The 15,277-nt window shown below is 19.3% G+C and overlaps 5 protein-coding genes across 5 annotated transcripts; 3 read left to right on the top strand and 2 right to left on the bottom strand.

The window, feature by feature from the left end:
* Nucleotides 1-6: 6 nt before the first annotated feature.
* LOC106110404 (NADH-ubiquinone oxidoreductase chain 2-like) lies at nt 7-876 on the bottom strand (the record flags this gene model as incomplete). The annotated part of the gene is given in 1 exon segment (XM_013292228.1): nt 7-876. A coding segment is annotated over 1 exon segment (870 nt), but the record flags the coding sequence as incomplete, so codon positions are not given.
* A 2,130-nt stretch (nt 877-3,006) lies between these two features.
* On the top strand, nt 3,007-4,765 carry LOC106110406 (NADH-ubiquinone oxidoreductase chain 1-like). Its single transcript, XM_013292231.1, is given in 1 exon segment — nt 3,007-4,765. A coding segment is annotated over 1 exon segment (939 nt). The 5' UTR covers nt 3,007-3,826.
* Nucleotides 4,766-6,791: 2,026 nt separating this feature from the next.
* On the top strand, nt 6,792-8,290 carry LOC106110401 (NADH-ubiquinone oxidoreductase chain 4-like). Its single transcript, XM_013292226.1, is given in 1 exon segment — nt 6,792-8,290. A coding segment is annotated over 1 exon segment (1,335 nt). The 5' UTR covers nt 6,792-6,955.
* Nucleotides 8,291-8,441: 151 nt separating this feature from the next.
* Nucleotides 8,442-10,047, top strand: LOC106110403 (NADH-ubiquinone oxidoreductase chain 5-like; the record flags this gene model as incomplete). Its single annotated transcript, XM_013292227.1, is given in 1 exon segment — nt 8,442-10,047. A coding segment is annotated over 1 exon segment (1,506 nt), but the record flags the coding sequence as incomplete, so codon positions are not given.
* An 850-nt stretch (nt 10,048-10,897) lies between these two features.
* Nucleotides 10,898-12,377, bottom strand: LOC106110405 (ATP synthase subunit a-like). The gene is given in 1 exon segment (XM_013292230.1): nt 10,898-12,377. A coding segment is annotated over 1 exon segment (681 nt). The 3' UTR covers nt 10,898-11,696.
* Nucleotides 12,378-15,277: the final 2,900 nt, after the last annotated feature.

Below are 15,277 nucleotides of genomic sequence, written 5' to 3'. Positions count from 1 at the left end.
AGAATAAATAATACGAATATAAAAAAATAATATAATTAATCTTATTATAATAAAAATAAAAGAAATAAATAAGAAATTATTTAAAATTAGAAAATTAATAGTAATTCATTTAGGGAAGAATCCAAGAAAGGGAGGTAATCCTCCTAAAGATAAAAAGTTAATTAATAGTGATATTTTAATAATTGAATTTATGTTAATAATAAATAATTGATTAATGAAATATACATTTAATAAATTAAATGTTAAACATAAAATTCTAATTAAAAAAGAATATATTATTAAATAAAATAATCATAAATTTTCTCTAATTATTAAAGAAATTAATATTCAACCTAAATTATTAATTGAAGAAAAAGCTATTAATTTACGAAGAGAAGTTTGATTAATACCTCCTAAAACACCAATAATAACATTGATAATTATAATTATCATTAAAAAATTATTATTTATATAATAAGAAAGAAGAATTATAGGTGAAATTTTTTGTCAAGTTATTAAAATAAAACAGTTAAGTCAAGATAATCCTTCAATAATATTAGGAAATCAAAAATGAAAAGGAGCAGATCCTATTTTTATTAATATTGAGGAATTAATTATAATTGAAATTAAATAATTGATTTCAAAATTTTTTATTAAAATTATTTTAATTAAAATAGAAAATAAAAAATTAATGGAAGCAATAGCTTGAGTTAAAAAATATTTTAATGCTGCTTCAGAATATAGAAGATTTTTATGTCTTGAAATTAGGGGGATAAATCTAAGTAAATTAATTTCAAGACCAATTCAACATCCTAATCAAGAATTAGATGAAATTGAAATTAAAGTTCTAAAAATTAAAATGAAATAAAAAAATATTTTATTAGAATTTATATTGGGGAAAATTTAAAATGGGGGAATTAAGTTAAATTAAAAATTTAATGTAATTTATATACTTATATATTTTAGTGTAGGGGCACAATAATTTTTGATATTATTAGATATAGTTAAATTCTATAAAATATAATAAAGGTAGAGTTCTACTTAATTTATCCTATCAGAATAATCCTTTAATCAGGCACTTTATTTTTAAAAAAAAGGGATTTCCTTTATATTTGGGGTATGAACCCAAAAGCTTATTTTAGCTTATTTTTAATTTTTTTATTTTTTTATTTATATATAAAAAAGATTAAGAATGGTTTAATAAAAAATTAAATTAAAAATCTATTTAAAAATTTTAAAAATTAATTTTTTTTAGTATTATATATATATATATATTAAATTTTTAATTTATTATTAAATATAATAATATAATAAAATAAATTTAATTAATTAATATATTAATAATATATTATAATCTTTTAGTTTATAAAATTTTATATAGCAACTTAGGTATTTAATAATTATTATGAAAAAAAAAAAAAAGAAATTATTCAATGTTTATTAATGGCTAATAAATATTTTATTATATGATTTTTTTTATATATTAAATATTTATATATATATATATATATATATATATATATATATATATATATTTATATTTATAATAGATATATAAATTTTAAAATTTTTAAAAAAAAAATCTATATGAAAAATTTTTATATATAAATAAATTTTTTATGATTTATAAAATTTAATTTAAGTTTATTTTACATATAAATTTTAGTATGAATTTTTAATTATTTTAATAATTTTTAAAATTAATTTATAGTAATTAACATTAAAAATTTAAGAAATTAAGATTTAGTAATATTTAAAATTATTAACAAATTTTGTGCCAGCAGTTGCGGTTAAACAAAAAATGATTTAAATTTTATTGGTAAATAATAAATATTAATATTTTTAAAATTAAATATTGAATTATTAGGTGAAATTTTAATTTATTTAAAATTTTATAAAATAATATGATTTATAAAATTTTTTAAAAAACTAGAATTAGATACTCTATTATTAAAATTAAAATAAAAATGCTAAAATAGTATATAATTATTTATTGAAACTTAAATAATTTGGCGGTATTTTAGTTCATTTAGGGGAATCTGTTTAATAATTGATATTCCACGAATAAATTTACTTAATTTAAATTATTTTGTATATCGTTGTTAAAAAAATATTTTTTAATAAAAATAATATTTAAAAATTTAAAAATAAAATTAATTCAGATCAAGATGCAGATTATAATTAAGAATATAATGGATTACAATAAGAAATGATTAAATGGATAATATTTTTTAAAAATTATTTGAAGGTGGACTTAAATGTAATTTTATTTAATTTATTAAAATGATTAAAAATTGGAATATGTACATATTGCCCGTCGCTTTCATTAATAAATTGGAATAAGTCGTAACAAAGTAGAAGTACTGGAAAGTGTTTCTAGAAAGATCAAATTAGAGCTTGAATAAGTATTTCATTTACATTGAAAAGATATTAAATTTAATTAATTTGAGGGGGAAAAATTAATAATAAATTATAAAAAAAAAATTTTTAAAAATATATTTTAATGGGGGTTAAAGTATATATATAGAAAAAATTTTAAAATTTATAGTGAAATAGTATTATAAAAGAATTTAGAAATAGGGGAAAATAATTTATAAAAAAGTAAATTTAATTTATTGTATCTTGTGTATCAGAGTTTATTAATAATAATTATAAAATAATAATTTCTCGAATTTAAAAGAGTTAATTAATTATAAAAGTTAATGTGGAATAATTATTTTTAATAATTAATTGGAAATGAAATGTTAATCGTTTTTAAAAATATCTAGTTTTTTTAGAAAAAAATTTAATTTTAAATATTATATTTAAAATTTTTATTAAAAAAAATTTTTATTAATTAATATTAAATATTTTAAGGGATAAGCTTTAAAATAAATTTTTATAATAATTTATTTAATTTATTAAAATTATAAAATTTAAATTGTTTTATAAATTATAATTTTTTACAAATAATTTAATTTAAATTAAAATTTAAGAAAAAAATTTAAATTTTTATAAAAAAAATATATTTTAATAAGAGAAAATTAGATATAATGATAAAATTAGTATATAATTTAAAAGGTAAAAGGAAAAATTATTAAAAGTTAATTAAAGGAATTCGGCAAAATTTTATATTCACTTGTTTATCAAAAACATGTCTTTTTGAAAATAATTTAAAGTCTAATCTGCCCACTGATAATTTATTAAAGGGCTGCAGTATTTTGACTGTACAAAGGTAGCATAATCAATAGTCTCTTAATTAGTGACTTGTATGAAAGATTGGATGAAATATATTCTGTCTCTAATTAATTTATAGAAATTAATTTTTTAGTAAAAAAGCTAAAATAATTTTAAAAGACGAGAAGACCCTATAGAGTTTAATAATTTATTTAATTATTATTAATATATAATTTTTAAAATTAAAATTAAATAAATTATTTTGTTGGGGTGATAGAAAAATTAAATTAACTTTTTTTATTTATTAACATTAATTTATGATTAGATGATCCATTAATAATGATTAAAAGAAAAAATTACCTTAGGGATAACAGCGTAATTTTTTTTTTTAGTTCAAATAGGAAAAAAAGTTTGCGACCTCGATGTTGGATTAAGATAAAATTTAAATGCAAAAGTTTAAAATTTTGATCTGTTCGATCATTAAAATCTTACATGATCTGAGTTCAAACCGGTGTAAGCCAGGTTGGTTTCTATCTTTAAATAATTATAATATTTTAGTACGAAAGGATTAAATATTAAAAATAATTTTAATATAATGAATATTATTAATAATTAATAATAACTATTTTGGCAGAAAAAATGTGATGATTTTAGAAGTCATTAATATATAATTTATTTATATATATAGTAGATGATAATTAAAGATATATATTTGTATATAATTGGTGTTTTAATTATAATTGTTGGGGTAATAGTAGGGGTTGCTTTTTTAACTTTATTAGAACGTCAAGTTTTAGGATATATTCAAATTCGTAAAGGTCCTAATAAAGTTGGTTATATAGGAATTTTGCAACCTTTTGCTGATGTTGTAAAGTTATTTAATAAAGAACAGACTTTCCCGAGTTATTCAAATTATATAGTTTATTATTTTTCCCCAGTAGTTAGACTTATTGTTATTTTAATATCTTGATTATTAATTCCTTATTATTTTAATTTAATTAGATTTAATTTAGGAATTTTATTTTTTTTATGTTGTACAAGAGTTGGGGTATTTACGGTAATAGTTGCGGGGTGATCTTCAAATTCTAATTATGCTTTATTAGGAGGATTACGAGCTGTAGCTCAAACTATTTCTTATGAAGTTAGATTAGCTTTAATTATATTATCAAGAATTATTATAATTATAAATTTTAATATAATTGATTTTTTTTTTTATCAAGAAGTTATTTGATTTTTTTTTTTAATGATACCTTTAAGTTTATGTTGACTATCTTCTAGATTAGCCGAGACTAACCGGACTCCATTTGATTTTGCAGAAGGGGAAAGAGAGTTAGTATCTGGATTTAATGTAGAATATAGAAGAGGAGGTTTTACTTTAATTTTTTTATCTGAATATGCTAGAATTCTTTTTATAAGTTTATTATTTATTTTATTATATATAGGGGGTTATAGTTTAAGATTAATTTTTTATTTTAAATTATCATTTATTTCTTTTGTATTTGTTTGAGTTCGAGGTACTATACCTCGTTATCGATATGATAAATTAATATATTTATCTTGAAAAAGTTATTTACCAGTTTCTTTAAATTTTTTATTATTTTTTTTAGGCCTAAAAATTTTTTTTAATTAGTTAATAAATTTAGTATAAATTAATAGAATATTAAATTCTTTCTTAAGTTTTCAAAACAAATGCTTTTACAAGCTCATTAATTAGTTAATTAAAAATTAAATTATCTCAATATTTTCTAATAATTGGGTTAATAATAAAATAAGAAAAATATAATAAAGTTAAAATTTGTCTTGTAATAATATAAGGTTCTTCAACCGGTCGAGCTCCTGCTCAAGTTAAAAGAATAATTGTAGAAATTATAATTCAGAATAATATTTGATTAAGGGGATAAAATTGAATTCCTTGAATTTTTTTATTAAAAGTTAAAGGTAAAATAATTAAAATTAAAATAGATATAATTAAGGCAATAACACCTCCTAATTTATTAGGAATAGAGCGAAGAATAGCATAAGCAAATAAAAAGTATCATTCAGGTTGAATATGAATGGGAGTTACTAAAGGATTAGCGGGAGTGAAGTTGTCAGGATCTCCTAATAAGTAAGGATTAGTTAATGTTAATATTCTTAATAATGATAATAATAAAATAAATCCAATTAAGTCCTTAAAAGTGAAAAATGGATGAAAAGGAATTTTATCTAGGTTACTATTTATTCCTAATGGATTATTAGATCCTGTTTGATGTAAGAATAATAGATGAATTATAGTTAATATTAAAATAATAAATGGAAAAAGAAAATGGAATGAATAAAATCGTGTTAGAGTTGCATTGTCAATTGCAAATCCCCCTCAAATTCAATTAACTAATATAGATCCTAAATATGGAATAGCTGAAAGTAAATTAGTAATTACTGTAGCTCCTCAAAAGGACATTTGTCCTCAAGGTAATACATATCCTATAAAAGCTGTTGCTATTAAAATGAAAAGAATAATAATTCCTACTATTCAAGTATATTTTAAATTAAAAGATTCATAATAAATTCCTCGTCCAATATGAAGATAAATACAAATAAAAAAAAAAGAAGCTCCATTAGCATGTAAAGTACGAATTAATCAACCATAGTTTACATTTCGACAAATATAATTAACTCTATAAAAAGCTAATTCAATATTTGCCGTATAATATATAGTTAGGAATAATCCTGTTAGGATTTGAATAATTAAACATAAAGCTAATAAGGATCCAAAATTTCATCATGAGGAAATATTTGAGGGGGAAGGTAGATCAATTAAAGAATTATTAATAATTTTGAATAAAGGATGAGTTTTACGAATAGGGAAAAATTTATTTATCATTAGTAAATTAATAATTAGTTGATCGAAGGGGACCAAAAAAAATATTAGTAATTTTTACAATAGCTACTAAAGTAATAAAAAGATAAATAATTAGTATTATTATTATTAAATGAGTTTGTTTATTATATAATTTAGATAAATTAATTTTATTTTCATTATTAAAAAAAATAAAAAAATTTGTTAAATTTTTTATTTCATCATTAAATGAAAAATTTAATCAATTTAAATTATATATATTATAAAATCTTAAAAATAAAGATATTAATATAAATAAAAATATAATATTTTTTAAAAAAAAATTTATATTAAATAATTCATTGGAAGCTACACTTGAAACATAAATAAATAAAACTAATAAACCACCTAAAAAAACTAAAAATAAAATATAAGAAAATCAGTAAGAGTTAATTAATATTCCTGATAAAAGACAAATAATAAGAGTTTGAATTAAAATTATTAATCCTATAGATAAAGGATGATTTAAAAATAATATTATAGTAGAAAATATAATAATTATTATAGAGAAAAATGTTTTTAATATATCAAAGAATAGTTTATAAAAATAATAATTTTGGAGATTATAGATAAAGAAATTCTTTTTCTTTGAAGTTTTTAAAGATTTAACTTAATTTTGGTTTACAAGACCAATGTTTTTTTTAAACTATAAAAACTAATGATAAATATATGATTACTTATTATAATAATATTTATTTTTGGAAATATAATTTTTATTTCTAAACATAAACATTTATTAATTGTTTTGTTAAGATTAGAGTTTATTGTTTTAAGACTTTTTTTTTTATTAGTTGTATATTTAAGTTATATTGAATATGATATATATATATTAATAATTTTTTTATTATTTTCTGTATGTGAGGGAGCTTTAGGGTTATCTATTTTAGTTTCTATAATTCGGACTCATGGAAATGATTATTTTCAAAGATTTAGAATATTATAATGATAAAATTTTTAATAATAATGATTTTTACAATTCCTTTATGTTTTTTAAATAATATATTTTGAATGGTTCAAATAGTTTTATTATTAATAATATTTATATTTATAAATTTAAATATAAATATTATAAATTTTTGTAATCTTAGTTATATAATAGGATGTGATATAATTTCATATGGGTTAATTTTATTAAGAATTTGAATTTGTTTTTTAATAATTATAGCTAGAGAAAATTTAAATAAATTAAATTTTTATATTAATTTTTTTTTAATTAATATTATTATTTTATTAATTATATTATATATAACTTTTAGAGTTATAAATTTATTTTTATTTTATTTATTTTTTGAAGGTAGATTAATTCCTACATTAATATTAATTATTGGTTGGGGGTATCAACCTGAGCGAATTCAAGCAGGAATATATTTATTATTTTATACTTTATTTGCTTCATTACCTATATTAATAGGAATTTTTTTTATTTTTAGGAATTATAATTGTATAATTATGTATTTTTTTAAGTTTATAAATGAAAATTTTTTTTTACTATATCTATCAATAATTTTAGCTTTTTTAGTTAAGATACCGATATATTTTGTTCATTTATGATTACCTAAAGCTCATGTAGAAGCTCCTGTTTCAGGTTCAATAATTTTAGCTGGAATTATATTGAAATTAGGGGGATATGGACTTTTACGAATTTTAATTCTTTTTCAAAAAATTAATATAAAATATAGATTAATTTGGGTAATTATTAGATTATTAGGTGGTTTATATATTAGATTAAATTGTTTTTGTCAAGTTGATATAAAGTCATTAATTGCTTATTCTTCAGTAGCTCATATAAGATTAGTAATTTGTGGAATTATAACTATAAATTATTGAGGGTATTTAGGTTCATATGTAATAATAATTGGTCATGGTTTATGTTCTTCTGGAATATTTTGTTTAGTTAATATTAATTATGAACGACTACATAGTCGAAGATTATATGTAAATAAAGGAATAATGAATTTTATGCCTTCTATAAGTTTATGATGATTTTTATTAATATCCTCAAATATAGCTGCCCCACCTTCTATAAATTTAATAGGAGAAATTAGATTAATTAATAGAGTTGTTAGATGATCTTATTTATCTATAATTAGTCTTATTATAATTTCTTTTTTTAGAGCTGGTTATAGTTTATATTTATATTCTTATACTCAACATGGGAAATATAATATAAGAATTTATAGATTTTATAGTGGTATTTCTCGTGAATATTTATTATTAATATTACATTGATTACCTTTAAATTTATTAATTTTAAAAATTGATTTTTTTATAATTTGATTTTAATTTAAATAATTTAAATAAAAATATTGATTTGTGGAATCAAAAATATGAAAATTCATTTTAAATCATAAAAAAATTTTCAATTTGTTTTATTAGTTTTTTTTTTTTATTTTTTTTTAGAATAATAAATTTTTTTTTTTTGGTTTATTTTATTATAGAAAATATAGTTCTTTTTTTAGAGTGGGAAATTGTTTCTTTTAATTCTATAAGAATTGTTATATCAATTTTATTAGATTGAATATCATTATTATTTATAATATTTGTTTCAATGATTTCATCTTCAGTAATTTATTATAGAAAAAGATATATATATTCAGAAAAAAATTTAAATCGATTTATTATTTTAGTTTTATTATTTGTATTTTCAATAATTTTATTAATTATTAGTCCTAATATAATTAGAATTTTTTTAGGTTGAGATGGATTAGGGTTAGTTTCTTATTGTTTAGTAATTTATTATCAAAATATTAAATCTTATAATGCGGGTATATTGACTGCTTTGTCTAATCGTATTGGAGATGTAATGATTTTAATAGTTATTTCTTGAATAATAAATTATGGGAGATGAAATTATATTTTTTTTTTAAATTTTATAAATAATGATTATATAATAAAGATTATTGGTTTAATATTAATTGTTGCAGCTATAACAAAAAGAGCTCAAATTCCTTTTAGATCTTGATTACCGGCAGCTATAGCTGCTCCAACTCCTGTTTCTGCTTTAGTACATTCTTCTACATTAGTAACTGCTGGTGTTTATTTATTAATTCGATTTAATATAATATTAATTGATATATTTTTTTTAAAATTTTTATTATTATTATCAGGATTAACTATATTTATAGCTGGTATTTCTGCTAATTATGAATTTGATTTGAAGAAGATTATTGCTTTATCTACTTTAAGTCAATTAGGTTTAATAATAAGAATTTTAAGTATAGGAATATCTGATTTAGCATTTTTTCATTTATTAACTCATGCTATATTTAAAGCTTTATTATTTATATGTGCTGGAGTGGTAATTCATATAATAAGAGATACTCAAGATATTCGATATATAGGAGGAATTAGGTTTTATATTCCTTTAACAAGGTTATGTTTAAATATTTCAAATTTGGCTTTATGTGGACTTCCTTTTTTAGCAGGATTTTATTCTAAGGATTTAATTTTAGAAATAGTAAGTATAAGAAATTTAAATTTAATAATTTTTTTTTTATATTATTTATCTACTGGGTTAACTATATTTTATACAATTCGTTTATTATTTTATTTAATAATTAATGATTATAATTTAATAGTAGTTTATAATTTATATGATGAAGATTATGTTATATTAAAGAGAATATTTATATTATTATTTATAAGATTAACAGTAGGAAGATTTTTAAGATGAATGATTTTTAATTATCCTTATATAATTTATTTACCTTTTAATTTAAAAATAATAGTTATTTATGTTGTAATAATTGGATTATTTTTAGGGTATTTAGTTAGTAAAATAAAAATTTATTCTATTAATAAGTTTTTAATAACTTATAATTTAAGAAATTTTTTATGTTTAATGTGATTTATACCAAATTTATCAACTTATGGTTTAAATATTTATTTTTTAAAAATAGGTCAAAGATTATTAAAAAATATTGATATAGGTTGAAGAGAATTGTATAGGGGTCAGGGAATATATAATATTATTAAAAATTATTCAATTTTTTATAATTTTTATCAAATAAATAATTTTAAAATTTATTTATTTAGATTTTTTTTTTGAATATTAATTTTTTATTTATTGTTATTTTTATTATAAATTTAAATAGCTTATAAAGAGTATAATATTGAAGATATTAAGGAGATTATTAAATCTTTAAATATTTATAAAAAAATTTTTTTTTATTTACAATGAAAATGTAATGTTTTAAATAAACTATATAAATTAGAAATATTAATAGATTTAATCTACTATAATTTAAGTTAGAAGCTTAATTTTTTTTATATTTCTTTAATTGGAATAAAAATTCATTAATATCATTAACAGTGATATACCTCTATTTTGGTTTCAATTAAAAATATGGAGTAATAACTCTTTCTTTTAAGTCGAAATTAAATGCATAATATTGCTTCATATTTAAGATAAATTGAATTCAATATTTTTTGAATGCAAATCAAATGTTTTAAATAAACTATAATCCTAATTTGTTCAATTTAATATGTTTTGATTTCATTCATGATAGAGTCCAATTAATAATATTAATAAGAAAAAAAATCTAATTTTTATTATTGAGAAATAATTAGTCAAATAAAAAGATTGAATTAATGGAAAAATTAAAGCAATTTCTACGTCAAAAATTAAAAAAATTACTGTAATTAAAAAAAAATGTAAAGAAAAAGGAATTCGTGCAGAAGATTTAGGGTCAAATCCACATTCAAATGGTGAATTTTTTTCTCGGTCTATAAATGATTTTTTTGATAAAATAATTGTTAAAAATATTAAAATATTGGAGATTAAGATAATTAATATTGAAATAATAAATAATAATATAATTATTTATATTAAATTAAATTAAACTTTTTGATTGGAAATCAAATATACTAAATATATTATATAAATAAATTAATTACCTCATCAATAAATAGAGATATAAAGGAATAATCAAACTACGTCAACAAAATGTCAATATCAGGCTGCTGCTTCAAATCCAAAATGATGTTTATTGGAAAAATGAGTTGATAAATGACGGATAAAACAAATAGTTAAAAAAATTGTACCAATAATTACATGTAATCCATGGAATCCAGTTGCTATAAAAAAAGTTGAACCATAAATTGAATCAGCAATAGTAAATGGGGCTTCAATATATTCATAAGCTTGAAGAATTGTGAAATAAATTCCTAATATAATAGTAATGAAAAGACCTTGAGTAGTTTGAGAAAAATTATTTTCTATGATAGCATGATGAGCTCAAGTTACTGAAACTCCTGAAGTAATTAAAATAATAGTATTTAATAAAGGGATTTGGAAAGGATTAAAAGGAATAATTCTAGAAGGGGGTCATATTGCTCCAATTTCAATATTAGGCGATAATCTTCTATGAAAAAAAGCTCAAAAAAATGAAATAAAAAAAAAAATTTCTGAAATAATAAATAAGATTATTCCTCAACGTAATCCTTTAGAAACTAAAATAGTATGATTTCCTTGATATGTTCCTTCTCGACAAATATCTCGTCATCATTGATATATTGTTAATAAAATAATTATGTAACCTAAAATTATTAAATTTATATTAAATTCATGGAATCATTTAATTATACCTGTAACTAATGTTATTACACCAATAGCTCCTGTTAAAGGTCATGGTCTATAATCTACTAAGTGAAATGGATGATTATTATTTATTGACATTAATAATTAATTAACTTCTCTAGAATACAATGTTCTTAAAATAGAAATTACATAAGCTTGAATAACTGCAACTGCTGATTCTAAAATTAATAATAAAATTTGTAAAAGAATTAAAATAAATAAAAAATAAAAAGTTATATTATTGCCAGTTCTTCTTAATAATGTTAATAGTAAATGTCCAGCAATTATATTTGCAGTTAGTCGAACAGCTAAAGTTCCTGGACGAATAATATTTCTAATTGTTTCAATTAAAACTATAAAAGGTATTAAAATATAAGGGGTACCTTGAGGAATTATATGAATAAATATGTGTTGATAATTATTAATTCAACCATATAATATGAATCTTAATCATAGTGAAAGAGAAATAGATAATGAAATAGTAAGATGACTAGTTCTTGTAAAAATATAAGGAAATAGGCCTAAAAAATTATTAAATAAAATAAAAGAGAATAATGAAATAAAAATAAAAGTAGATCCTTTATTTAATTTATTATTACCTAATAATAAATTAAATTCATTGTGAAGTTTATTTAAAATAAAATTTCAAAAAATAAATTGTCGATTAGGAATAATTCAGAAAGAATAAGGAATAAAAAATAATCCAATTAAAGTTCTAAGTCAATTTAATGATAAATTAAAGATATTTGTTGTTGGATCAAAAATAGAAAATAAATTATTTATCATTTTCAATTAAGATTTTTATTAATAAATTTATTATTAATATTATTTTTATTATTATTATTATTATTTATGAAAATATAATAATTTATAATATTAAAAATAATAAAAATTATGATAAATATAATAAATGATATAATTCAATTAATAGGTATTATTTGAGGAATAAAAGAATATTACTTAAGGTAATAATTTAAATTTGACATATTTATGTTATAATTTTAACTAATTCTTTCATTAGAAGTAAATGCTAATTTACTATATAATGGTTTAAGAGACCAGTACTTGCTTTCAGTCATCTAATGAAGAATAATTATTAATTCAATTAATAAAATTTTTGATTGAAATTCTTTCAATTATAATAGGTATAAAACTATGATTAGCTCCGCAAATTTCTGAGCATTGACCAAAAAAAATACCAGGTCGGTTAATAAATAAATTAGTTTGATTAAGACGACCAGGATTGGCATCAATTTTAACTCCTAAAGATGGAATAGTTCATGAATGAATAACATCTGTAGCAGTAACTATAATTCGAATTTGATTATTTATAGGTAAAATAATTCGATTATCTACATCTAATAATCGAAAATTATTAATATTAGATTTTTCATAGTTAATTATATAAGAGTCAAATTCAATATTATTAAAATCGGAATATTCATAACTTCAATATCATTGATGTCCGATTGATTTTAAAGTAATTAGAGGGTTATTTAATTCATCTAAAAGATAGAGTAAACGTAAAGAAGGTAAAGCAATAAAAATTAAAGTAATTGTTGGGATAATAGTTCAAATTAATTCAATTATTTGACCTTCCAATAAAAATCGATTAATATATTTATTAAAAAATAAATTAATTATTAAATATCCAACTAAAATAGTAATTATAATTAAGATAATTAAAGTATGATCATGAAAAAAAATAATTTGTTCTATTAAAGGAGAAGCTCTATTTTGTAAGTTAAAATTAGATCAGGTAGCCATTTCTAAAAAAAGGATAAATCCTTTATAAATGGGGCTTAAATCCATTACATATAATCTGTCATATTAGAAGTTTCTTAAAATCGGAAGTTCATTATATGAATGTTCTGCAGGGGGTAAATTTTGTAATCATTCAATAGAAGAAGGTATATTAAGAGGAAATAAAATTATTCGTTGATTGATAAATGATTCTCAAATAATTATTATTATTATTATTAGTGAAAATAATGAAATATATGAACCAAATGAGGATAAAATATTTCAAGATATAAAATTATCAGGATAGTCCGAATAACGACGAGGTATTCCTGCTAATCCAAGAAAATGTTGAGGGAAAAAAGTTAAATTTACTCCAATAAATATAGTAAAAAATTGAATTTTTAAAAAATAGGGATTTAAAGAAAGACCAGTAAATAAAGGATATCAGTGAATAAATCTTCCTATAATAGCAAATACGGCTCCTATAGATAAAACATAATGAAAATGAGCTACTACATAATATGTGTCATGTAAAGTTACATCAATAGATGAATTAGCTAAAATAACTCCAGTTAATCCCCCTACTGTAAAAAGGAATACAAATCCTAGTCTTCATAAAATTGATGGTCTATAATTGATTTGAGTTCCATGGAAAGTAGCTAATCAACTAAAAATTTTAATTCCTGTAGGAACAGCAATAATTATTGTAGCAGAAGTGAAATAAGCTCGAGTATCAGTATCTATACCAATAGTAAATATATGATGAGCTCATACAATAAATCCAAGTAATCCAATTGCTATTATGGCATAAATTATTCCTAAACAACCAAATGTTTCCTTTTTTCCTCTTTCTTGAGAAATAATATGAGAGATTATACCAAATCCAGGTAAAATTAAAATATAAACTTCTGGATGACCAAAAAATCAAAATAAATGTTGATATAAAATAGGGTCACCTCCTCCCGCAGGATCAAAAAAGGATGTATTTAAATTACGATCTGTTAATAATATAGTAATAGCTCCTGCTAATACAGGTAAAGAAAGGAGTAATAATAAGGCAGTGATTCCTACAGCTCACACAAATAATGGTATTTGATCAAAAGATATTCTATTAATTCGTATATTAATAATTGTTGTAATAAAGTTAATTGCACCTAAAATTGATGAAATACCAGCTAAATGAAGGGAAAAAATAACTAAATCAACAGATCTTCTTCCATGGGCAATATTAGATGAAAGAGGGGGGTAAACAGTTCAACCAGTTCCAGCTCCATTTTCTACAATTATTCTAGAAATTAAAAGGGTTAGGGATGGGGGAAGTAATCAAAATCTTATATTATTTATTCGGGGGAAAGCTATATCAGGGGCTCCTAATATTAATGGGACTAATCAATTTCCAAATCCTCCAATTATAATAGGTATAACTATAAAAAAAATTATAATAAAAGCGTGGGCTGTAACAATAGTATTATAAATTTGATCATCCCCAATTAGAGAACCTGGAGTTCCTAATTCAGTTCGAATTAATAAACTTAATGAAGTTCCTAATATTCTTGCTCAAATACCAAAAATAAAATATAATGTTCCAATATCTTTATGATTTGTAGAATAAAGTCATTTTCGCAAATAAAATGGCTGAATAATAAGCGATAAATTGTAAATTTATTTATGAGAATGATCTCTTTTATTAAAGCTTTATATTCAAAAATGATATAAAATTGCAAATTTTAAGGAGTATAAATTAATACTAAGGCTTAAAGAATTTCTTTTTTTATAATTTTGAAGATTATTAGTTTATATAACTTAAAACCTTATAAATAAAAAAAAGTTCTAAAAATTATACCTAATAAAGAAATTATTCTAAAAAAATTAATTATTAATATTGATTTATTTTTTAAAAAAAAAGTAAATCATTTTAATTTTAAGTAATTAAATATAATAGA

This window comes from Papilio polytes, unplaced genomic scaffold, assembly GCF_000836215.1.
Source record: "Papilio polytes unplaced genomic scaffold, Ppol_1.0 DF820623.1, whole genome shotgun sequence".
In the NCBI taxonomy this organism is placed as follows: Eukaryota; Metazoa; Arthropoda; class Insecta; order Lepidoptera; family Papilionidae; genus Papilio; species Papilio polytes.
This window is presented reverse-complemented; position numbering and strand designations above follow the sequence as displayed.